The sequence below is a fragment of the Hemicordylus capensis genome, chromosome 3 (genome assembly GCF_027244095.1).
Source record: "Hemicordylus capensis ecotype Gifberg chromosome 3, rHemCap1.1.pri, whole genome shotgun sequence".
Taxonomy (NCBI): domain Eukaryota; kingdom Metazoa; phylum Chordata; class Lepidosauria; order Squamata; family Cordylidae; genus Hemicordylus; species Hemicordylus capensis.
In genome coordinates this window covers 86113969-86139080 of record NC_069659.1, presented here as the reverse complement: position 1 = coordinate 86139080, position 25112 = coordinate 86113969, and the positions used below count along the sequence as shown (strand labels likewise).

Sequence of the window (25112 nt, the reverse complement as noted above, 5' to 3'; positions counted from 1 at the left end):
CCCAATTTCAGGGGGTTTGGACAAAGGGGTGATTTTTTGAGAATTTTTGAAGTTTTAGTGACTTTGGGGCAGTTTGGGGGCAGAAAGTGGATCTGCCCCAAAAGAGTGGGGTGGGGTGGTAGTGCCTAATGGGTGGAGGCTACCACCCCAATTTCAGGGGGATTGGGCAGCGGGCTGATTTTTTGAGAATTTTTGAAGTTTGGGTGTCTTTGGGGCAGATGGGGGGCAGAAAGTGGATCTGCCCCAAAGGAGTGGGGTGGGCTGGTAGATAGTGCCTAATGGCTGGAGGCTACCACCCATCCCCAATTTAAGAGTGATTGGGCAGAGGGGTGAATTATGGTGAATTTATTTGTATGAGGTTTGTCTTCATAAGGTGAAGTGTGCTAAATTGATTACTTCCTCATATTATTCATAGTAAAGGAAAGTGTGAAAAAGTGAAAGTGGGGTCATGAGAGTTGTTTAATTGAAAAATATCTCATTTGCTATGATAGAATGAGAATTCACACCTTTTCTATTCACCATAATTCACCCCTCTGCACAATCACTCTTAAATTGGGGATGGGTGGTAGCCTCCACCCATTAGGCACTATCTACCAGCCCACCCCACTCCTTTGGGGCAGATCCACTTTCTGCCCCCAATCTGCCCCAAAGACACCCAAACTTCAAAAATTCTCAAAAAATCAGCCCGCTGCCCAATCCCCCTGAAATTGGGGTGGTAGCCTGCACCCATTAGGCACTACCACCCCACCCCACTCCTTTTGCCCAGATCCCATGCTATGCCCCTGAACTGCCCCAAAGTCACTAAAATTTAAAAAAATCGCCAAAAATCAGAGGAAGGTCCAATCGACTTGAAATTTGGGTGGCAGGTAGAACACAAGGTCCCCTTTCAAACCAGCTATTTTTTGAGATCCGAACCGGTTCGGTTCAGATCCGAACCGGTTCGGATCCGAACCGAACCGGGGGGGTGGTTCGGCAAAACCAAAACCGAACCACCCTGGTCCGGTTCGGACCCGGTTCGGATCCGAACCGAACCGGGAGAACCGGTTTTATGCACATCCCTATCCATATGTTCATTCACAAGATTGGTTGACTGACTGACTGATTGATTGATTAAGTGCCATCAAGTCGGTGTCGACTCTTAGCGACCACATAGATAGATTCTCTCCAGGATGATCTGTCTTCAGCTTCACCTTTAAGGTCTTTCAGTGGTGCATTCATTGCTGTTGTAATCGAGTCCATCCACCTTGCTGCTGGTCGTTGTCTTCTTCTCTTTCCTTCAACTTTCCCATTATAGATTTCTCAAGGGAGCTGGGTCTTCTCATAATGTTTCAGAAGTATGATAGTTGGAGCCTGTTCATTTGTGCCTCAAGTGAAAATTCTGGATTGATTTGTTCTATGATCCATTTGTTTGTTTTCCTGGCTGTCCATGGTATCCTCAAAAGTCTTCTCCAGAACCAAAGTTCAAAAGTGTCAATGCTTTTTCTATCTTGCTTCTTCACAAGAAGTGTCGGATTATTTGGATATTCTGGTGTAAACCAGTGAAGAATCATTCTTGTGTTTTTCTTTTTCCCAAAAATATTCAAATTTTGATTACTTTTGTCACACATGATCCATATTGTCTCTTTTTCTGCCCTGCATTTCATATATGATGGTGCACAAACCTCCCCGCCCCTGACTGCCACATCATGTATAGAGTGATCCTGTGAACAACAAAGCTTGAAGAAAGAGGCGGAGAAGACAAGAGACAAAAAGGGACTAGTCAGAGAAAGGTCTCTAAAAAGAAAAGTGACAGAACGTAAGATGAAAACTGGTTGTATGCTGTGGCGGGAAGAAAGGAGTGTAGGAACCAGGCCAGGAGAAACACTAAAGGAAGTGAAACAGAATCATCAGTGGGCTGAAAAGAGGGGATCTGAAGAAACAATGGATGGTGAAGATGTGGAATTGAAGGCAGGACAAACTCATGAGAAAATAGGACCCAAGAAAAACTACACATCAGGGATAGAGATAATAGGGCTATGCAAAAAGCGAGAAAGGGAAGGAAGAGAGCAAAGGGCGCATAGGGTTGCTGGGTCCCTAGTGTCTAGGCCTCAACTGGGAAATTCTGCCAGTTGTGGCTTCTGTCATCATTGAAGCATTGCGATCCAACAACCCTAAGGGAGCAACAAGGGTCAAAACAACAGTGCAGAGTGCGAAATTTCACATACTTTGAACTAACTAGCCAATGCCTTGCCTGAAGGGAAAAACTACTCCCATTTTTATTTCAGAAAGCAGAGAAGAGCTGAAGTCCTTCCCTGCAAATCACCAAAAGTGGAAAGCACATTCTTTCTTTTTCTAGCTGCATGATCTCAGTCCAAATCTGGGTTCTTATTCCAGCAAAACACTTGAACATGTGCTTCAAGCCATCCATATTCAGTAAAGTTCTTATCCTCAGTGGAACCTTGTGTACATTTATGAGTCAGATCCCAGGAGAACAATATTTTTAAAAGGCTGATGGCAGGAACCTTTATCTATCAAAGTTTCCTCCTATTTGAACAGATTGACAGGATTTTATTAAACTATACTTTGCCAAAAAAAAGAAAGAAAGAAAAGAAAAAAGAAAAGGTACAATCTTTGGCATGCTTTTATAGTGCAGTATAGCCATCATGCACTTAGTTTTCTATGCAGGGAGAGCTATAGCCAGATGTTGATGATATAGACTTATAGAGAGTATGTTGGTAATGGTGCTATCCTCTACTTCTAAAAAACAGAGCAGGGTCTGTAGGGATGCAACAGGAGCCTACTCACACTATTGTGCAAGAACATTATTACTTCTGAGCACTGCCCGCACTAAGGGTCAGCAATGTGCTTCCACTCTTATAGAGAGCTTCCAAGCAGGCAGTGCTTGGAAATATTAGTGCAAGAGGAGAGGGAGAGTTGCACAAATTGTCCTGTCAGCCAGGGTTCCTAAAATGCCATACTGATGCACAGAGAACTTTTCCTGAAACCAGAGTTTCTCCATTCCCCATTGCTATAAGCTTTATGCCACTCTTCAATGACCTCAACATGGAGATAAATTGTGCTCAGGAAAAAGATATGGAGGGAATGAAAAAGGAATGGAGCCAAGAGGAAGATATATCTTAGAGGTGACTGGAAAGGTTGCTTACCACAGAACAAATAGCTTCAAAGTTTTTCTAGAGGTCTCACTTTAAAAAGAGGTCCCCACCATCACATGGCATCTTTAAAATGGGTTGGAAAAGGATCATACAAGAAGCTTGTCATATTTAAGTCTGCCTGAAATTACTGCAAATCTTGGATAGCTAATTTACAATTACTCTAAAGAAACTATGTCAAAGTGCTTTGTTAAATGGGACTAAAAGACCCACATAGTTACTCAGCTTGCAATCTGAGAACGTTCTCACTACACTGGAGAGCTGATATTGCTATTAAGCTTAAGTTAGGTGAGCAGATCTCTTTCTTGAATGTTCCACAAATGCAATAGAGGAACATTCCCCTATTAGCTTGTGTGTGCTGTGTGTGTCTCGAGCTCTGTCGGGGTACCAGAGCTGCTGTAGGTTTTGGGTTGTGCTCTCTGAATGCACTGTTCTTACAACTAATTTTCCATGGGCCACTCCAAAACCCTGTTTAATCAGGGTTTTGTAGTACATGTTTAGGAGCTGTTCATTTGAACAGCCCCCACATATGACTGAAGGAAGTTCCAACTTCATGTCACAATGTCCTTCAGTGACATCAGCGTGCATGCTCTCTAAGCGCATCGTGCCCTCTTTGTCTGCTGGGAACTGGCCCAACACCTAGTATATTCAAATTTCCTCTCAATTTATTCAAGTCCCTAGATAAGATGGAATACCCCCCTCCCTATATTTGCATTTTAGAATAGTCTCATGTAATTTTTAGGGCCTCAACTATCCAATATAAAAACACAGACAGCCAGAAGCCTGAAACCCGAAGGTGACTAAAAGCCTCCACTGGCAAAAGAAATCCAAAAACTAATGTAGACTTTCTGTTATGGAAACCAGGTTTTTGATATAGAAAGCCTGGTATCTTTTCTAATATTTTTGGTACCAAGGAGCTGTAAATATCTCAGGTATACATCTCATCTCTTGCCAATCACGGTTTTACCAACCGTATATTGGGTATATGTGTTATGAGTATATGCAAATCGGAAATTGTGACAGGTCTTGCCAACTGCAACCTGAGTATCTGTAGTTGGCGAGGTTTTTTTAGTGATTTGGGGGGGTCAGCAATTTTGGGGGGTTCAGAGGTTGGATCTGCTCATTCCTCTTGGTGACCCTTGCTGACTTTGCTGTCCCTTGCCAATTTAAATTGCCTTTGAGTGATTTGGCGGGGGGCGGGGGGTGTTCAAAAATTTCCAGAGGTTCAGTCTGCTCATTCTTCTTGGTGACTCTTGGCATTATTACAGGATTTTTTGTTATTTTTAGCTTCTTTTTTTGTATTTTCCCTTTATTTTTAGGTCTTTTTGTGGCCGTGGTTCCCATAGACTTTAATGCCTCACCAACCACGAATTTGCCAATTATTTTATTTATTTATTCTATTTTTATATCGCCCTTCCAAAAATGGATCAGGGCGGTTCACACAGAGAAATAACAAATAAATAAGATAAACAAAATGGATCCCTGTCCCCAAAGGGATCACTATCTAAAAAGAAACGTAAGACAGACACCAGCAACAGTCACTGGGAGTACTGTGCTGGGAGTGGATAGGGCCAGTTACTCTCCCCCTGCTAAATAAAGAGAATCACAAAGGTGCCTCTTTGCCAAGTTAGCAGGGGTCAAGGTCTTGCCAGAATGGAACCCTAGTGGTTGGCAAGGGATGACTGTATTGAACTTCAATGACAGGAGTCATCCTCACCAACAGGTACAAAATACTTAAGCATGCATAAGTTCATGCTGTACTCAGAATTAAGTTTTACCGACTGGGATTTACCCAAGTACTTATACATAGAATTACAATCTTAGTTCCTCCCACCACTTTCATTTGTTCCATTCGTTCCCCATCGTCTACTTTTTGCCCTCCCCTCAGCATATCTAGAAAATTGCCAAATTACTCCCCTTCTTTCTCCTGTTTTCCCCACTCAGTCTGATTTCACATAACACTGCAGCCACCTCATGGAACTTGTGCAATCAGACCTAAAGTAATCAAATTCCTCTTTCTCTTCTCAGCTCTTCCTTGAACTAATATTTGCATTAGCAAACTACTTCCCTTTAGCGGTTCCCCTTCTTTTCTGTCAGTGTAAAACCCAATGACACCAGAAGCTTTCAGGACCCCTTTTGTTCAGGCATCTTGAAGGACACCTTTTTCCTCAGAAATAAATGGCACGATGTAAAATATGCAAAGATGCCTAGTTTGCATAGCATGTAAAATGTCTTGACTGGCCCAAGAGCGTGGACTTCATTCTACCTTAAATGCTGCTTTTAAAAACAAATTAAAAAGTGCAGCATTCCCTTTCAAATTAACATTCTTCAGGCATTCTCCCCAGTTAGTGCAGATATAGATATAGAAATAGATATATAGATATGGATATGTTGTATAATGTCTAGTATACTATACAACATATAATATATATTATACATTACATAAAATGTTTAATATATTCACTAGTGGCATCAGTAATTGGCCAAGGGTCCACACACATTGAATAGCCCACCCAGCCAAAACCTGAAGCCCCTGCCCAATATCCACTTTGTACAGGCAGCTGTGGACACTCTTTCTGTGGTGCCATTTTAGATTTCCTTTCACGCCATCCTCCACCCCCCCGAGATAGCATCAACAGGGCAGGACAGGGTATGATGGGAAACCTAAAATTGCATCATGGATAAAGGAGTGTCTTCTACTGCCAGGACTGTCTGTAATCATCGTGTAAACTTGCCATTGTGTAAACATTTTCAGTGCTACCATAGGCAGCAGTGAATACTCCTTCAGCGCTGCTTCCCACAGACTGCTGCTACTCTAGTCGCGTGCAGCAGCATAGGAAAGGAGCACTTGCTGCCTACCTGTGCTCAGGGGGAAGAGTCCAACCTGTGCATCTGCATGTGCCTCAGGGTGGTCCAGCAACTGCAGTCCACCAGGCTGAATTTGCTTTCTGGGGGTGAGTGCAGGGCTTTGCTAGCCCTGCAGTCTAACTCCAGCCCATTATTGATTACTATACAGCATCATAGTCCATACTATAGACTTGGAGCATTAAACAACATTATATTCACCTGGAGCTGCTGCTCTAGATCTGGAAAAGCCAAAGGGAAGGCATTCTCGGGGGGTGTATCATCTGAAATGGAAACAGTTTTACAAGGTTAAGATTTATCATAGAAGCAATACACATCATCAGCTGATGTAAAAGCAGAGTATATGTATATATTTGGATGAGTGCCAGTAAACTGAAGTTAAGTCTAGACAAGATGGAGGTTCCATACATGAGTAGTTTGTCCAGCAGGGAGGTGGTGTTCAAACTATTCTTGATGAGGCCACATTCCTGAGAGATCTGCTTTATAGCTTGGTGGTGCTACTGGATCCATCATTATCTCAGGAGGCCCTAAGTGGCCCGAGCATCTGAAAAGTTGTCTATTACCACATGAACCTGCCTGAACATTTTGATCCCAATCATAGGCCTTTCAAGTCCTCCTATAGGAGGGAGAGGACAGGGGAGAGGGCCCTTTCAGTCAGAGATGCTGAACTTTGGGATGTGTTCCCACGGTCAACTATTATGTCTCTCCAGTGCCAGGCAAAGATGTTTTTATTTGCCCAGGCCTTTGTGTGAACTGCAATGGCTTCACTTCCACTTCAGAAATGTTAGTTATGTTACTGCTCTGGTTCTGCCATTCTGTGTTTTACTGTATCTTTTTTTCAGCTTTGTAAACCACCCTGAAAGAATTGCCTAAAGTGAGATTTTTCAATTAATAAAATGTTTGTTTCTCCACATATACAAGCATAAGCACACATTAATATGACTATGTCACATTAATGACATAGTCATATTATTAGTGACTATGGCCTAAATTCTACATTTTTAAACTGGTAACAGTACTCATTGTGATGGAGGAGAAGAATAAGAGTCTCTCCCCTCTGCAATATAAATTATTCATGAACTAGGCTTTCAATATAAATACCCAACTGGGTGGACCACATTGCACAACATTTTCCTTTTTTAAAGGGAAAGGGAATAATGACATTAATCAGGCCCCCATGTGTTTGGGCATTTGAATGGGGAACCATTTCTTTAATCTTCACCTTCAGAACAGCTTCTAAGTTCAAACCCAGCCATTTACAACTACTAGAACCATTGTAAAGAGACACTGGAAGGATTAAAAGAATGTTTAAGATTTAATCCAGAATATTAGAGAAGACCGTTTTGTAAGTCCAACATTATCAAGACTGAGGAACATGTACCAAAGACTGAAATCATTAAAGAATCTTATACATAGTTAAGTTTTAATTTCTATACGAATTTAAACAGATCACCTTTGGGGAAATTATACCTTCTGTTTATCTTCTAACTCAATGGACTAACTTTCAATTGGTATACCCCCATGCCTTCACCATTTACCACTTACTAAGGGCAGTGAATATTAATTAATGAAGAGAGAGAAATTATAGTGAAAGATTGTAGTGAATGAATGGTGGCTGTGGATCAAGCAGAAAGGAGGGCAGATTTTGTTGCCAGGGTGTTGAGGGGCAGAACTGTCACACAGAGAAAACAGAATGAGTTTTGGAGAGACCAGAATAGAGCAGAGAGGTGAAGCAACTTAGGGTGTAAGATTTCTCTCTGGATTTCTGATGTAACCTGTTGCTGCTTATAGAAGTGTTTTGCTATTTCAATTCAATCTCATGTTCAACGTGTATATTGGTTTCTTGTTATTCAATTTCATAATTACCAAAAATTTAGGTTTACAAAAAGCATAAGTCTTTGGGAGAAAGATTTAGGTTGCATTCTAGATAAATTATATTGGTCACAATTATGATTCAGGGGCCCCCTAAAACTTCATTGAATATAAAAACACTTTCTTACATGATAATTTTGTGATGTTATAGAACACCACTATGGTTGTCCCACTTAGACCCCTCCAAGCCTACGCTGGATAAATTATAGTGGGACAGGTATATTTTATCATATGTGGTGTTCTCGTCCTTGCATATGTCCATTTTGGCAAAGAATCTTGCAGTATATAAAAGCCACAACTGGAATTGTTGTGCCATATAAACTGGAATTAGTCTTACAAGAAATTGAAGCTTCAAATTTGCAGAAGGAAGTGATTGTGTTATTATTAACATCAGCAAAATTTAGAATTGTCACTAATGGTGGTCGGGGCGGGGGACAGGGGGTTGGAGATCACTAGGAATAAGATAATGGTTTCAAAAAAATATGGGAAATCTTAATACCGAACATATTATAATCAGAAGTTAAAGTTTTGTTGAATAATAGTTATAATTTTTTTAAAGGATTCCTTTTCTCAGTTTTATTAACAAATCTAGGTTGATCTATACCAGGTCAGACCTGGTAAAAATATCAAGATATTTTTAATGTGAAATATTCAAGTTTAAAATAATATGGATTTTATGTGTCTTTTTGATATTAATAATGCTGCATTTTGTTTGTAAATGCTTGTTTTATGAGATAAATTATTTATTTTAAATGAAAAATAAATAGTTTTTAAAACTTGTGTACTGGAAAATAAATCAAATATTACTGACACCAGTTATCTCTCCTCCAGAGGATGTCAGAATCAAAGAAACACTGCAACTTGGAATTTTTCCCATTCAAGCTTGTGGGGAGCGTGAATAACAGAGTAAAAGTAACTGTTACCTCAGCATTGCATGGAAAAGAGGTTTTTATTCATCTATTATATCTCTTTTCCTGTATACAGTTAATGTAACAACTGAATTTCTGAGTGCAAATCCTACATGCCAATTTTTTCAACACAATTTCAATTTCAAATAATTAATCATAATGTATCTTTAACAGCTTTCAGTGCTGAAGAAAAGACTGACCTCTGTAAAATCATAATAAAGGTTTACATTACTTCCTTCTGTTTTGTCCACAGTCTCAGAAAGTATTTTCAGGAGGTCAGCCTCTTTGATCTGGCTGTGTGTGTGTGTGTGTGTGTGTGTGTGTGTATTACTACTACTACTATTACTACTACTACTACTACTACTACTACTATTATTATTATTATTATTATTATTATTATTATTATTATTATTAACATTTTTTTTTAAACCCAGCAAAATTGCTCTGGGCATTGCAATGGGTGAGAAGTTGCTTCATTGTTTTCACAGACACTACTCTGCCCACAGCCAGCTTTTACTGGAAGTCTGAAGATTTCTTTTTTCAAAAGCTGGACTCTACAGAGGGAAAGGCCCATATGTATTGAACAGGAGTCCTTTTCAGGTATTCAGTATTAACATGTGGAGCAGGGGATGGTAAGTACATTGGCTAGGCACGTCTACATGCCAATATGTCCCTCTACTGCACCTCACATTCCCACATTCTATCCCCACATTCAGCACTACAGAGGCAAGCCAGAAAGTGTGGGGCTGTGGCAATTGGGGTGTGTCAGCATGGGGCATGGCTAGCCAGCACATACACTCATGAGCTCAGGCCCAACACCTATGGCGACTCTGCTTTCCAAACATGCCCCACTCCTTCTACCAGTTTTTAAATCTCTCTTCACCTTTAGTGGAACTGACTTCCGAACAAACCCATTGAGGATTAGAGTATTACTTTCTGAACTGTATGCAACATCTTTATTGCCAATTTCAATTTAAACATTTGTTTCACTTTAAACAGCAGAGCCTTTTGTGCACTTTTAAAGAGACAACTTTTCTAAAAGATGAATCATAATAAGTGACCAAAAGGGAAGGAGAAGCATGACTCATTCACACTGGTAGCACAGCTGCTTTAATAGTGTTTGACTAGATAGTTGTAACACATTTTGACAGGGATACTGGATCAGAGAGGTAGAGAAACTGATACTTGTTTTGACAGCTCAAGGATACACTACACGATACAGTAGATACACAAGAACCTTTTGTGATTTTTACTTCCTAAAAATTAAAATTTTGTCAAATGTGTCTAAGCAGCAGCCCAATATAAAAATTAATTTGACATATGTTATATTGTATAGAAAGCCCATTCTAGAAGCAGATATTCACTGCTTACTTTGTGAACATAAAGCATCTGAGTCAATGGTACTAAAAATAGAACTTATTGGTGTCCTAATGATTATAGCATGCTGTAGTACATTTTGAAGACGCCTGCCACAGCATCTTTTGAACAGCTGCAAGGATGCTTTTATTTATTCTGTGTATGATTTTGTAAAATCATCTCTTCTCTACTGATATAACAATTATAAAAATTAAAAAGATAAATTATCAGTAATGTCAGGTATATGGTGAAGTTTAGATGGTTTAAATTTCTTTAAAAGGTCATAATCTGTAATCTGCTGGAGTTTTTGAAGGACATAAATGTGCTGCTACTAACATTCACCCTCATTTTCTTAAATTAGCCTTTTCCATGCCAACACAGACATCTGGTTCATGGAGACACCATTCAATCGTTCCCCTGTTTTGAGAGGGCAAAACATTTGCTTGAAGCAAGAGTCTGCATGATCAGGCATCTAGTGTAGCACCCACATGGTTCACAAAGTTATCTGTGTGGTAAAAGGCACAAGACCATGTAGCACTTCTGCCATGCAAAAAGCTATCACTGGTCCAGTTATTTAAAACTGGATAGACTGGAATAAATGAGTGACTTCTGGACAACAAAAACAGAGCTGGAGAGAAGCTCAGCTTCACAGGTGAGAACAGATGAAATCTTATAGAGTTTAATCAAGTTGTGAAGAGAGCCAAAAGGGACTAAAATACTCTCAGGAGCTGAGTAGCAGGGAGGGAGTCGCCTCGACAGGTTGCTCTACCTGTCACAGGTGAAACTTCCCCCATTGCTGCAACATTATGGCTTGCACCTTTTGAATATCTTCCTCTGGAATTTGTTAAAGCGACAAGAGCCTTGCAGGGGGTAGGGAGGTGGCTACTACAGCACATTATATGTTCTGCTGCCATCACATTTTTTCTTTCTGTAAATTTCTAAGTTTTAATCTGTGTTATTTTACTGTAGTGTAAACCACAGAGGTATGAGTTTTGGGTGGTATATACATATGCCAAATAAATAAAAATAAATGTTTACTTGCTATATAATCTGCTGTTTTAATAGCTCTTTAATGGGGACATTTCTGGAAGGCATACCTGAAGTAACCAAGCAGCTTCATTATGCCCCATCCAAACAATAAAATTCCTGGGACCATGAATAGTGCAGAGTTCATGCTCACCTCCTTTGCACATCCATCCAGGGACTTTTACACACAACAGACATTACCGTGAATTTACTGGGAGGCTGCGAACTCTGGACGGCTTGTGTCTGGGCTAGCTTAAAGAGCGCCTTCTTCTGTATGATCCTCATCACACGCTGAGGTTATCTGGAAAGGTCTGTCTCCAGTTACCACCGGTATGTCTGATTGGGACTCAGAACTGGGCCTTCTCTGTAGCTGCTCCTGGAAAATGGAATGCACTCCCTGCAGATATCTCAGCTTAGGCTCGCTGTTGGCCTTTAAGAGAACCTTAAAAACTTACTTGTTTGGCCTGGCCTTCAGAAGGTTTTAAAGTTGTTTTTAAGTATTTTAAGTGGTTTTAAATGGTTTTGAATTGTTTTAAAATTGTTTCTAGCAGTGTGTTTTAAGCAGTGTGTTTTAAATGGAGTTTGTTTTTATGTCTTTTTAAACTTGTTGTGCACCACCCAGAGCCTTTGGATGGGGCGGTCTATAAATGTAATAAATAAAAAGATAGATAAATAAATAGCTCGAAGTTGTCCCAAAAAACCCGACGCAAATAGTGGATTTTTTTAACCCCAGATTTAAATCGGGCTACACACTAACAAGCAGTGAAAAACCCAAATCATGTATTAAGTGCTCACACAGACTTCGGGGTAAATCTGCCAAATTTGTGAATGCACCTGCTCTGTTCCAGAGGAGATGCGGCTAAAAGCCAGGTGTGGAAAACTTTCAGGTGGATTATATTATGAAATTATGAAGCTGCTTTATATGATTTTTTTAAAAATATGATTTTTAGATATGATTATTTTTAAAAAGAAGCCTTATCAGGCCTGGCCTTTCAGGGTTTTTAATTATTTTTAATTATTTTTAATGTTAACCTGGTTTTCAGGGTTTTAATTGTTCTGATAGTATAATTGTTTTTTAAGATGTTTTTAATTGGTGTTCATATTTATATTTCTGTTTTAATTGTTATTGGTTTTAATGTTTTCTGTTTGTAATTGTAAACCGCCCTGAGCCATTTCGGAAGGGCGGTATAAAAATCGAATAAATAAATAAATAAACATTATCAGAGTTGGACCTGAGGACTCTACAATATATAATGTTTGCATTGCAGCTGACTGTGCTTCTGGTTGCCTACCAGAATTGTCCCTGGAAATTCCAGGTATTTTTCCCTAGAACAGCCTTGTGCTTAAAATGCATGCTATCCCAGCACCAGGACCATCACACTTGTGATAACTGGATATGTCCATGAGTGCTGAAATTAGTGCTGAAGAGCATTTCCTAAGGAATGTGAACATTTGTGCCAGAACTATCTCCAGCTTATGCATTCTGCCTGTCCTATGTGGCTGTTCTGTCCATGAGCTAAGTTGTAAGCATCCTACTGGTTACATTCTGACTTTTCTTGAGTGCCTACACTGCTCTGAGATAAAAGAAAACCCTACAGATATGTGACTCCTACATTCATGCCACTGGACAAGGTGACAGTCTCATGTATTTAAAACACCTATCCCAATTCAATCTAGCATAACAGCTCCCAGCGGCTATTGGTGTCTTCCTTTGAATTCTTTTTAGATTATGATCACTTTGGGGGAAACCATTCTTTTCATTCCTTTTGCTATGTAAACCACACTGAGAACTTTTTCTGCTGAAAGTTGTATAGAAATATTCTGAATAATTCACCCAAGGAATAGGCTATAAGGGTATTTATTTGCTTTTATCTTACCCTTCTTCAACAGAGCCCTAGGTGACATACATGGTCTCCCCCCATTTTATTTCCATAAGCCTCTGAGGTAGGCTCAACGGATAAAGAATAACTGACCCAGGGTCATCCTGTGAGGTTAATAGTGGAATGGGGTTTTTAATCTGGGTCTCCCTGATCCAATGTGGGGCGGGGGGTGTTGTACAGTGGCCATGCACATGCTTAGTACACACACAAAAATCCCAAGTTCAGTTTCTGGCCTCTCCAGTTAAACATTTCTTGGATTGCAGGGCTGAGAAAGGCCATTCTCTGCTTGAGATTCTGGAAAGCTGCTGTTGCCAGTCAGGGTAGATAATGCTGAGCTGGATGTTTTTCACATGGGGCTTTTTAAGCCCTTTAACATGCATCTCTACTGGAATGGAGGGGGTGCATTCACATGTCAGCCAGATCTACCCCCAAGTCCCTGCGAGTTATTGGGGAGCAGTTCACACACAAGTTGGGTTTTTCACAGTGCATTAGAGTGTAGCCCGATTTATATCTGGGCTAGTTAAAAAATCCACTTTTTGCATCAGGTTTTTTGGATAGCATTGAGTTTGCAGTAAAGCCTCGCAGAAAACCTGTGGTAAAACCTACTATGTGGAGAACTCCCTGGTGAAATTCTGTCAGAAAGCTGCATAGATGCAGGAAAACCCAGCACCTGTTGGAATTTTGTCTTGTGTCAAACTTTACAGGAGCCCTTCAAAGCCTGAAGTTAATCTTTTTTTATAAAGGAAGAAATCATCACTGGTCAATGGAAGAAATACATTCCAAAAATAGAAAGGTTAATAAGATAGGTACTGCTGAGAGGAAAATTCTGGAGAATACCTGTAGAGGACAACTCTGGCCCTTCCTCCAAAACCTGGCTCCAAGTTGCATAATTATTTAAACAAATGCTCACTTAGCAGTAGTATAAAGAATAAATGTTGACTGATATTGTGCTGTTCTGTCAGGAAACATAAAATGTAGACCAGCTGTTTCCTGAAAGCTTCCCTTAACTTTGTCAGGAAAGTATTTTAGTTACATCCTCATCCTCCCTCCCCATTTTATTTCTGTGATGGGTTTCAGTTGCTCTTCTCTTTACAAAATATTGCCCGCAGTTCTGTAGCTTTGACCTGTTCTGCTGCACTCAAGTTAAATTTTCTAATGGAAGGAAATTGAGTAATTTTTTGTTTTACTACTAATAACATAGATAGAAATACAAAATAATATCAGGCACTTAGGAAAAACTAATACATGCCATTGAGTTTTCTTTAGGCAGTGTAAATAATGATAAAAGTAACCAATGGACAAATTATCTGATAAAGTTGAGCTTTACCTGTGGAGTCATTTAGACTGAAGGCAATTCGTATTGGTTTATCAGCAGGTATCCTTGCTGTGGTGATCATGTGGGCACTTGAGCCTATGCGTTTACTTATATGTTCCAGCTGCAAATTACAAATATTGCATATTATTACAAGTCATAAGAAGCCACTGCAGTGTGATTTTAATGTTATTCAAGTATCTTCAATTATATCTCAGACACAATAATCTCTTCTTCAAGTACGATTCATTATGAAGGGAATGTGCTTCCTTTTCAGTGTCATTCTTGAAACTGTAAAAAGTAATCTTGAGTTTGAATTGAGATAGTCATATGAGGTGGATGTTATTTCAAGAGTAAGGCCAAGCATAGTATAAGAACATTCAGCATAAGAACTTAAGAAGAGACTTGCTGGACCAGACCTAACTATTCCAGCATCCTGTTTCCCATATGGGCCCACAAGGAGGCTTTACACACCGGGCTTTTATTTCGAATCCACTCCTGATTGGAGTGTACCAGTCCACATATTAGCTGCATTTACCCCAACATCTCTGCAGGCTATCAGGGACTAGTACTGACATGAGACTGAGGCCCCCCCCCACCCCCAATCAAGCCTTCTGGCTCAGAAATTATCAAGCCTTTCTTTGCACATTCTGGCTTAGCTCAAAATATGTCTGACTTCTAAAAATCTTCTCGTTTCATCAGCTTTGGGGGGATCCTCTCCCCCCCCCCGCTTCTCTTGTGTCCCCTACTGCTTCTCCTTTGATGTGTGTAGTGGCCATGCCAGTAATTCAGTGTTTTTCAAATGTTAACTCCCCTTCATTGTTTACATAGGCTTTAGATATGCAGAATGGATGTAACCTGGAGCCTTTTTGACTGAGCTGATTCCATTAGCGTGCAATTTTCTTCAGAACAGAGAGAGAGCACCACTGATTCTGCTTTAATCTTCCCTGCCTCTTAAATCTTCCGGGTGTGTATAGCCCTACACAGCAGCAGCTCCCCCCAAAAGAGAGACACCCTTTCCACCAAGCATGTGGCAGCAGTCTTCATAAGCAGGGAATGGAAGGGAAGCCAATACACACTGCAGCTCATCATACAACGGCATCTTGTAAACTCAAAGTCAACAACAACACACATGGTGCCAGGCTTGGATCCCTCCCCCCCCCCACTGTGCTGCCACATCTCAGCTCCCTTAGGGGTTCTCTCTTCACCCCCCCTTCTCTGTCCAGGGTAGTCAGCATGAAAAGGAAAGCAAGTAGCCCTAAAATGGCCAGAACTCTTCATCTCCCCGCCCCCCCACCCCGGCCGCACCATGCTTGCATAGAGAGGGAGGGACTGATTGTGTTGCTGGGGCGTGTGATCATCTGTGGACCACAGTCCATTGGCGGTGGCAGCAGCAGCAGCAGGGAAGCCTCCAGTGCCCTCTCTGGCTCTCCTCCTCTCTGATGTGATTTGTGATTGGTTGGAGGAAAAACCCGGACTAAGCCAGTGGGAACGCAGAGGAAAAATATCTGCCACGGATTGTAGAGGGAAGCTGAGCCTATGTCAACTGTCCATTTAAATCCCTGAATTAAACATCTTGTGAATCTGCTGTGAAGAAGATGCGCTCTTCAAATACCCCAGGGTATGAAAGCACGTGTGAATAATTCCAGGTGTCTCTTGGAAGCCCAGAAATAGGAGATGCCCCCTCCCCTCTCCTGATGTTGCTCCTCTACAACTGGTATTCAGAGGCATCCTCTCTATGAACCTGGAGGGAGTCCATAGCTATCAAGACTAGTAGCCATTGATAGATATATCCTTCATGAATTTGCTGCCCACAGGCATATTAGAGTCCTTTTATTCAGATATTGCCTTTCTTACAACAATCCATTCCATGAGTTACTCACGCTGTTAAAATGATTCCATAAAACAGTAAAATCTAAGTTTGCATTGACAAGCCTTTTTGGATTATGGAGTTTACCTTGGATTGGTGTAAGTAAGTAAGTAAGTAAGTAAGTAAGTAAGTAAGTAAATAAATAAATATCAAGCTGATTTGACCAGCTGATGACTTGCTTTGTCTATACTGAAAACATATGGTGAGCTGTGTGGAAACCCCCCAGAAGTTCATGTTACTCTGCTTTAAAGTGGTGTTTCCAATAAAATTTAACTAGCTGACAGACATATACAAAGCTGACTCTGAAACAATCATACCTGCATATAATAGCTTAGAGTAGTGTCTTTTCACCCCACCCTTGACTTGCCTTTCCCAAAACAGTCATTAGCCATTTCACCTTGTACAAACAATTATTGGGGCCCTCCTGTTTTCTGCTTGATTCACATATGCATGCATATCAGTTGATATGCATTTCTCATGTGAATTGATCAGCCCTTTGTTTTTCTATTTGTTATTTGGATTTCTCTGAAAGTTTTGTGTAAAATTATTCAAGATTTTTTTTTTTAAGTAGACAAAATGCATAATCAGTTAAGGTGATAGAGAAGCATCCTTCCAGCAGCATGGGTTAACAAAATGATGACAAAAACCCAAGGATATAACTCTTTGACACAAAGCAGCCTATTATTACGTAAAAATGTTTTGCTTACAAGCTGGCAATGTTTTCAGTGTGGACTAGTTTTCGCAAAAGTGGTGAAAGTCCTGAAGACTAATGCTGGCAGTTTTGAACATATGACACTGAATTTTTATAGAATCAGAACAGGGATAGACCTTCCATGAGGCAAGGTCACCTCAGGCAGCTGATTATTTGGGTGCCAGAAAGACAGCAAGATATCCTGTCCCTGTCTTCAAAAAAGGGTAAAAGGAGGAACAGGGTGTTTGCAATGGGGGCAGCGTTTGTTGACCTGCCTCAGGCGCACAGAAGTCTTGAGCTGCGACTGAATCAGTGCGCCTAAACAAATGTTCTCTACTCAGACTGGCAGCAGCTCTCTAAGACCTCAAGTATTTTCCATCTCTGCTATTCAGGGTCCTTTTAACTAGAATGGCAGTATCTGAATCTTGGACCTCATGCATATATGTTACCACTGAACTATGGGCTCACCACATTGGTTGAGTGACAGTGAGGTGTTCCACATCCTCCAAAAATACAACAAGAAGCCACAAAGACTGACTTCAGTTCAAACCATTGGCTCTGATGCTCAGTGGTGCTCTTTTACCTGGACTTCGGGGCCAAAGTCCAGGACGTGCACACCGCCTAAAGTAAAGTAAAGCTGTGCCCTTGAGTTGGTGTCGACTCCTGGTGAACAAAGAGCCATGTGGGATACAGGAGGGGTTTACCTTTGCCTCATCCCACGCAGTGTGAGATGATGCCTTTCGACACCTTCCTATATTGCTGCTGCCCGATATAGGTGTTTCCCATATTCTGGGAAACATACCAGTGGGGATTCAAACCAGCAACCTCTTGCTCGCTAGGCAAGTCATTTTCCCACTGCGGAAAGAAATATGTGGTATGGGAATATGTTAAGTTGTTTCTGCTAGTGCATATTTGCATAAATATACCTGTTTTATATTCTTATATTCTTGGGGGTTCATTTGCCATTTGTGCCCTCAAGATCCTATATATTAAAAATACTGTGCGTGTGTGTGTGTAGGGGGTTTATGCTTAACTTGCTGTGGGGAGGGGGGCCTCCAGCTGGAGGGCTCCAAGGGCCTTTAGGTCCAGGCTCCAAAATTACCTAGGTGCATGATGATGCTTATTCTGTGCATTTAGGCAATTAGACATAGGTTTTCTTCAGGAACTTAACAGGGGTTCCATAAGAGCAACTAACCTGCTAAAGTGTATATGGCCACTATACAAAGTGTTTACTAAGTTCCAAGCCAGCCATTATCTTATTGCATCTAGATCACTGTTTATATGGTGCATCATTCCAGTAACTTGAATCACTGGGTCAGTCTACTTTGCATAACTTAGAACAGTCCCTATAATTTCTATATAAGGTATTTCCCATGATCCATTGTATCACCTTGCTTGAATATCACGTGGCTCGTATTTTTAGAAAACCAGAGTTACAACTCATTTATTCAATAAGGCAAAGGAAATAAATTTATTCTGCCTTTGGCCTCTTCTTAGTCAGTATGACATAGCACTTAGCACTTACATTTATATACAGCTTTATAGCCGGAGCTCTCTAAGCAGTTTACAATGATTTAGCATATTGCCCCCAACATTCAATATGGGACATCTCACTGATAGAAAAATCAACTCAGCCCCTCCCCCTGCCAATATAATTACTGATAAAAATCATGGGTAGCCATATTGGTTTGAGAAGAAAAAATCAAAACCACAGTCTAGTAACACATCAGTACTAGCCAAAACTGACTTGAAAATTGCAAGCTTTTGAGTTCTCCAGAAGCCTTCATCAGGCAGCTTGGTAAGCAAAGCAAGAGGGGGATGGAAGAACTGACATATTGTAAGAAATCTGAAGTCTGCAGGTGCCTGGTTAATGTAATTGCTGGGGAAAGGCCATTGGAAAGGCTATAGGTAAGTGTGCCTGTGATACGGACAGTGACCTGTGATACAAAGCCCCTGTCCCAAGTGAGATTGGGTGAGTTTTATTGGATGCGTTTTTCCTACTATGGTCAAGCATGTCTCATCCAATATTTGTCAGCCGCAAGAGGTATTTCTGCCTAATGGGTACTCTCCTGCACTGAAGCTCACATGTTGACAGTTTTTATAAACTCAGCTGCACAATTACTCTGCTTACTCAAGGCTTAACTGTCTCCCATCCCAACAACATTTAGACTAGATATAAAGGAGCAGAAATGTGGTTGCACAGCATTAATTGGTTGTCCTCAATAGAATGTATCTTCTGAGAACATTTGTTCAGGATTGGGATAACATTTTTTTTTAAATGTTGCATAATTTAGCTATGTTCCAGTCCAGATTTTGGGTGATAGGGCTGTTGTACCTTTAAAAATTTCATGGATGCAAGTTTCACCAGGTATAGCATTTCTTTCTGCTGCATGGCAGTGATGGGGAAAGCTGGCATTGTTTTCTCTTCTGTGCAGCCCTTAAAACTACAAAAAGCCTTCTGATGGACAGGACACAGCAATACCAGTGGCTTTGCATTAAACAGAGAAATTTCAATTTAAAGGACTTGGAGTACATGAAAAGTCATCCCTGATGCTCTTCCTTAGCAGCTTGTGGGTTTGGCTAGCTCATATCTATTTTTCAGTGTATGTTGTTCTCTAGCATTGCTCTAGTAACTGTATCCTATGAAATGCAATCCTGGTTGTGAAAAGTATTTAAACACGTGCTTCAGCCAGGGAGTGTTGTCATTCATTTCAGAATGACATACTTAATGCAATCTGCAGGCTCGGGGGACCAACACATTGAACACTGTGTGTGATCAACCTCAAAAAATACCTGTTTCAACTATTCAAAACTAGTGCAAACTCTGCATTACCCCTCCTTCAGCCAATCTTGTTTTACTTCTGCTTTAGAAGAAAGCAAAACTAAGAGTGTTTTTTTAAAAAGGAATTTGTAACAAAAATGCCCAATGTCCGTTTCTTTCAAATTCTAGAAAGTCATAATAATGCATAAATCCACTATTACAAGCGGGATGAACATGCAAATATATTAACTCTTGACAAAGTCATCTGCGGCTGGACCCACAACTTTGCTAGCTGCAATTGTATTCAAGTCAGTGGAAATAAACTGGCTGAAATCCAAGTTCTATAGCTGATCTAGGCACAAACATTCTTTATGCATCACTTGTGGATTAAAAACACTTGTTAGATCCTCTTTGTGTTCTTCCAATTCCATATTATATTTGAGTTAAAATATTGCTTTATTTTGTCGTCTTTGCAAGAAAAGTACTTGAGACCATGCAAATTTAATGTCTACTTATGATTTCTTCCAACTACACCACAATCACAGTGTAGCAAAAGGGAAAGAAAACATACAAGACAGACATTTTATATACTAAAACCTACCAACATCACTTTTAATTGCACAGGTCCTGTGCTTTTATTCGTGCTCCACATAATATACAATACATTTCAAAAGCAATAAAATTATTTTTAAAATTATCATAAATAATTTTTTGGTGGAAACTTAAGGTGTGCCTTTAACATAGTCTTCTTCAAAAGGCAATTATCTTGTCTTGGTCCTATAGGATTCTTTTAAAATGTTGGGTTTTCCAGTTGTCCAGAATGGCAGCTTCCCTTACAGATCCCCTATATCCTAGCCATGCTTGATTCCCCCACCCCTTATTTCTTTTTCACGTTACTACAGAATTCCAAAAGAGTCGTCCTCTCAGAAATAAGCAAGCACACCAAACAACAGGACAGAAATTGGTTGCATATCATCATTCTACATCATATTTTCTTCAAGTAAAAGAATTTAAACAGAATTGCTCCAAAACCTCTCCAGTTTAAAGCTAATGCACTGAAGCAGCTGCCAGCTCTGAATTTAATAAGCTCTCTTAAAAAGATTCCCCCAGAAAACCCTTCATAATGAGAGATTGCCTATGAAACAGAGTGTTGTTTCCTTATTTTTTTAAAAAAATCTGCAGCAGAACTCAAGTTAAGTGTGGTTACAACTCAATCAGTTAGTTCAGTTTTCACACCTGTTGCCTTACCTCACTTAGTAGTGTCTGCACTTGTATAATCCAGGGCCAGCCACTGCCTTGGCTTGCCGTTGCCTTTGTGGAGTAAAGATTCAATAAAAGAAAAGGCTGCACCTGCTACGGAGTCACAAACTGACACGGTCTGAGAAGCTGAAGCAGCTGTCAGAGTAACAAGCTGCTACCTGCACTTCCCATAGGCTTTTCGGTCCCTCAAGACCACCCTTTTCCGTTTTCCTTCACAAGTCCACCATCCCTTCTTTTCCTTTCCAACAATTGAGGGATTACAGTCTTGTCATGCTTCATGGGGCAAAAAATCCTTCCATCAGAGGCATTATTAAAGCAGAAAACTGTCAAGAGTCCAAGATTTTTAATTCATTGGTCCTGGCAAACCTAAAATACAAACAGACTTGCTTCATAGGATTGGAATGTTTTCAGCATGACCCAATCAGTGTCTGTGTCTATTCCAGCAAACTGGAAAAGATAGCCTGACTCCAGTCAGCAAAAATGTCTGCAGCTCCAATCAGCTTGGGGTGACATTGCCAACTTGAACTGGCTGCAAGCAAACTATCAAATGATAGCAGCAGCTATCAAAGCGAGCAGCTAGGTTGGAAGTTTGCTGCCTTAGCCCAGGTTTGGTAAAATGATACAGCCCAATAATTGAGATGATAGACCTTCTGTGTTACCAGAGTCAATGAGCTATTCTTAGATGCACTGTATGTTAAGACTCTACATTTTTTAAAAAAAATCAAGGCATATCTATCTATCTATCTATCTATCTATCTATCTATCTATCTATCTATCTATCTATCTATCATATTTTAATACTGCATGATATGTACATCTCTAGGCAGTATACAAATTCTAATATTAAAAAATTACAGATTAAAATATATAAAACACAATAAAAACAATAAAACAAATTATTAAAATTAATTCTAATTAAAAACTTGTGAGTCTTGAGGGCCTTCCTGAAAACAAACAGAGAAGGAGATACTCTTATTTCAGCAGGGAGCATATTCCAAAGCCCCAGGGCGGCCACAGAGAAAGCCCGGTCCTGAGTCGCCACCAGAGGAGCTGGTGGCAACTGTAACTGGACCTCCCCAGAAGATCGTAAAAGGCGACAGGATTCATGACAAAGGATGCGCTCTCTTAAATAGCCTGGACCTAAGCTGTTAAAGGCTTTATTTGCAGGCAATCTGGGATTACACTGCTTGGTATGGATGAGAAGCAATATATTTTCCTAAAATCAGAGAGAGAGAGAGAGAGAGAGAGAGAGAGAGAGAGAGAGAGAGAGAGAGTGTACAAGAACTACTAAAAACACAAGCAAGCAAGCTCATTACTAACAAATTATCTGCATACCCATAAAATAAATTTTTTTAATGATGATGTGTTTGGACCTACTTTTTCAAATACCAGTAGTCAAATCTGAACATTAGTACTCTCAGTTTCTTTTCTTGATAGATCAGCATCACCTGAAAAGCACAAAATGATATATATATATATATCTATTAATTCATAGTTATATATAACTAGATAGCTTTTGAGATTTAATTTTGCAATCCAGGGTGTTTGCCATGCTGTACCTTTTTAATCAGCAAACTCTAACTTGTTTTACATGCAGCCATGATTTTGATTCTGTAGTTCTTGAAGGAGATTTATTTAAAGCATTGATCTGATCCCTCCCCCCATTTATGTTAATATCTATACTTAAATTATGTTGTATTGGGTTTTGAAAAGCTTTATTTAAAAAAACACCCTTGACAAATCTGAATAAATCAGGAATTTAAACAATACTCCCATATATTTACTGTGGCAGTAAAGTGGTACTTCATATTTCCCATATACTTGTGTGGTAAGCAGACACAGGTTTACAGTGTCAATTGCCTTTGTGTAGAGAGTACTGAAGACTTGTGGGTTTTTTATAATATTTGTTATTTACAAATATACAAGCTTTGCAGGAGAAAGCAGGCAATACTAGTCTTGAAATAGCATCAATCTCCCAAAAGGAACAACACATCCATGAAACTTATCAAGGCAGCTTCTTGCGAGCCAGCTACAAAATTGTAGATTCTTTCTTCCCTCCCCACCCCACCCCGCTGCCCCTGTGGCCATATTAGATGTGCAAAACTGTTACCTTGAATCCTCATCTAGGCAGGTCAGTTACAACTAGACCTACAAACAACTAGAACATATTCTATTTGTTTGAAGTAGCCACCACCTATCAAAAACCATGGAGGTGGATCCTCAGTTCAGTGGCAGAGCAACTGCTTTCCATGCAGAATATCCCAGGTTCAGTCCCTGGCATCTGCAGGTAGGATTGGGAAAGACTCCTCTGAATCCCTGGAGAACTGATGATGATGAGTGTAGACCAGGGGTTCCCAACCTGCGGTGTTCAAGACGTTGCTGAACTACAACTCCCATCACCCCCAGCTATAATTTATTGTGGCTGGGGATAATGGGAGCTGTAGTTCAGCAACATCTGGGTGCTTTCCAGATTAGACCCTGCAACGGGGTCACGTCAGATCTCGGAAGTGTGCTTTCTCACTTCCTGCATTGTGACACCGCAGTCCCTACATGGACAGCAGGGTGCCGTTCACATTGCCAATGCCTTGTCTTGAATTTAATTGCTGCGATATAGAGCTAGGACATTGTATATCCAGCGTAAGAAAGTTGCTGTTTTTTCGGGTTGTTAGTTGCTGCGAGATTGCCCCCCCCTTCTGTTTATGTTTTCAATGCAACTTGCCTGAATGGGGGCATTTTGCTGCTCTTGAGCAGCTAGCCTGGAAAGCACCCTGGAGTACCACAGGTTGGGAACCCCTGGTGTAGACAATACTGAACTAGATGAATCAATAATCTGACTCAGTATAAGGCAGCTTCCTATGTGCTTTCCTATTAATCAAACATTAGAAGAGCCTTGCTGGATCAGGTCCAAGGCCCATCCAGTTTCCTGTGATGGCTCACCAGAAGCCTTTGAGAAACCCACAAGGAGGAGATGAAGGCAGATGCTGCCTCTGAACCTGGAGGCAGGCATAGCCATCAGTCAAGACTAGTAGCCATTGGTAGATTTGTCCTCCATGAATTTGTCTAAGCACCTTTTAATAAGAACACAATAAACACTTTCAAACTATACAAAAGCCTAAAGAAAATAGTTCACTTTGCATAATATGATATTATATATTATTATACAATTTTGCTTCTTTTCTATTTGCACTTTCACTCAAGTAGGGATTACATACTGTTCATTCCTCTCTGTTTTGCCCTGAAGACTGAAAAAAACAAAAAACAGTAGTCTATTCCGTGTTCCCTTTCATTGAGTAAGGACACTTTCTGAATATGAAACTCTATTCAATTATTTATGCCCAGGAGGGCAGAAGGAATCTCAGCCTGCTCCATCATCTTTGTCAAACAACCCATTCCCAGGGGAAACAACATTAAATGCCAAGTTACTACTCTGTCAGTTACAAAGCTCATGTATTAAGGGCACATGGTGAACTTTTCACATGGTGAAACTGACGTCCACCTGGGCACAGAGACAACACATACCTAGAGGACTTGATGCAGAATTAAATGTAAGTTCCAGGACTTTACACAATGAATAGTCATCCGGATATACTGCTGTATTTATGACATGTGTGACAGTCAACATAGGGGCAGAGTGACGAGGTCAGAACAATGATCTGACTATGGATAGGGAAAGGGTGCAAAGCACAAGGCAATGCTGAGTATGTGATTCTCAATTATTCACTCCCCATTTATCACCATGGATAGTCCAGGAACCTCCAGAACATGAGTACACCCTGCTTGGTCCCCCAAAGTATTTATGTTTCCTTTCCCCATTTTTGCTATTCACCTCTGCACCATCCCTTGGTAGCATGCTGATTGCAAAGTGTAGTTGGCTGAGCCAGTTGAATATGCAGGGTAATACATTTAATGGCAGAAAGACTTGGACTATGGCCAAGAGCTAAATAACTGACTGTTTGTAGACTTACAGATTTCACAGATATCTCTGGTGAGAAAGTACCCAAGACTGTGCACTACAAAAACTGCCTGTGTGGTCATATTCACCTCACAGCTCTCTCCTAATGAACATGGACCAAGAACTTTCAGGAGGTAAGTTCCACTTTCTATTAGGTCAATCAACCACTGCACTCTTTTCTGAGAACTTTCATTGAATGAAATGGGCGGT

At 40.4% G+C, this 25112-nt stretch overlaps 1 protein-coding gene across 1 annotated transcript in view; it reads right to left on the bottom strand.

Annotated features, from left to right (window-relative positions):
- The window catches only part of MAP3K7CL (MAP3K7 C-terminal like), a 42418-nt gene extending 21142 nt beyond the window's left edge, over window positions 1-21276 (bottom strand). The window contains exons 1-3 of the mRNA XM_053313051.1: window positions 20939-21276; window positions 14384-14492; window positions 6216-6277 (exon numbers count right to left, since the gene is read on the bottom strand). Coding sequence (XP_053169026.1) covers window positions 6216-6277; window positions 14384-14453 — 132 coding nt within the window. The 5' untranslated portion in view covers window positions 14454-14492; window positions 20939-21276. The remainder of the gene's footprint in view (window positions 1-6215; window positions 6278-14383; window positions 14493-20938) is intronic.
- Window positions 21277-25112: the final 3836 nt, after the last annotated feature.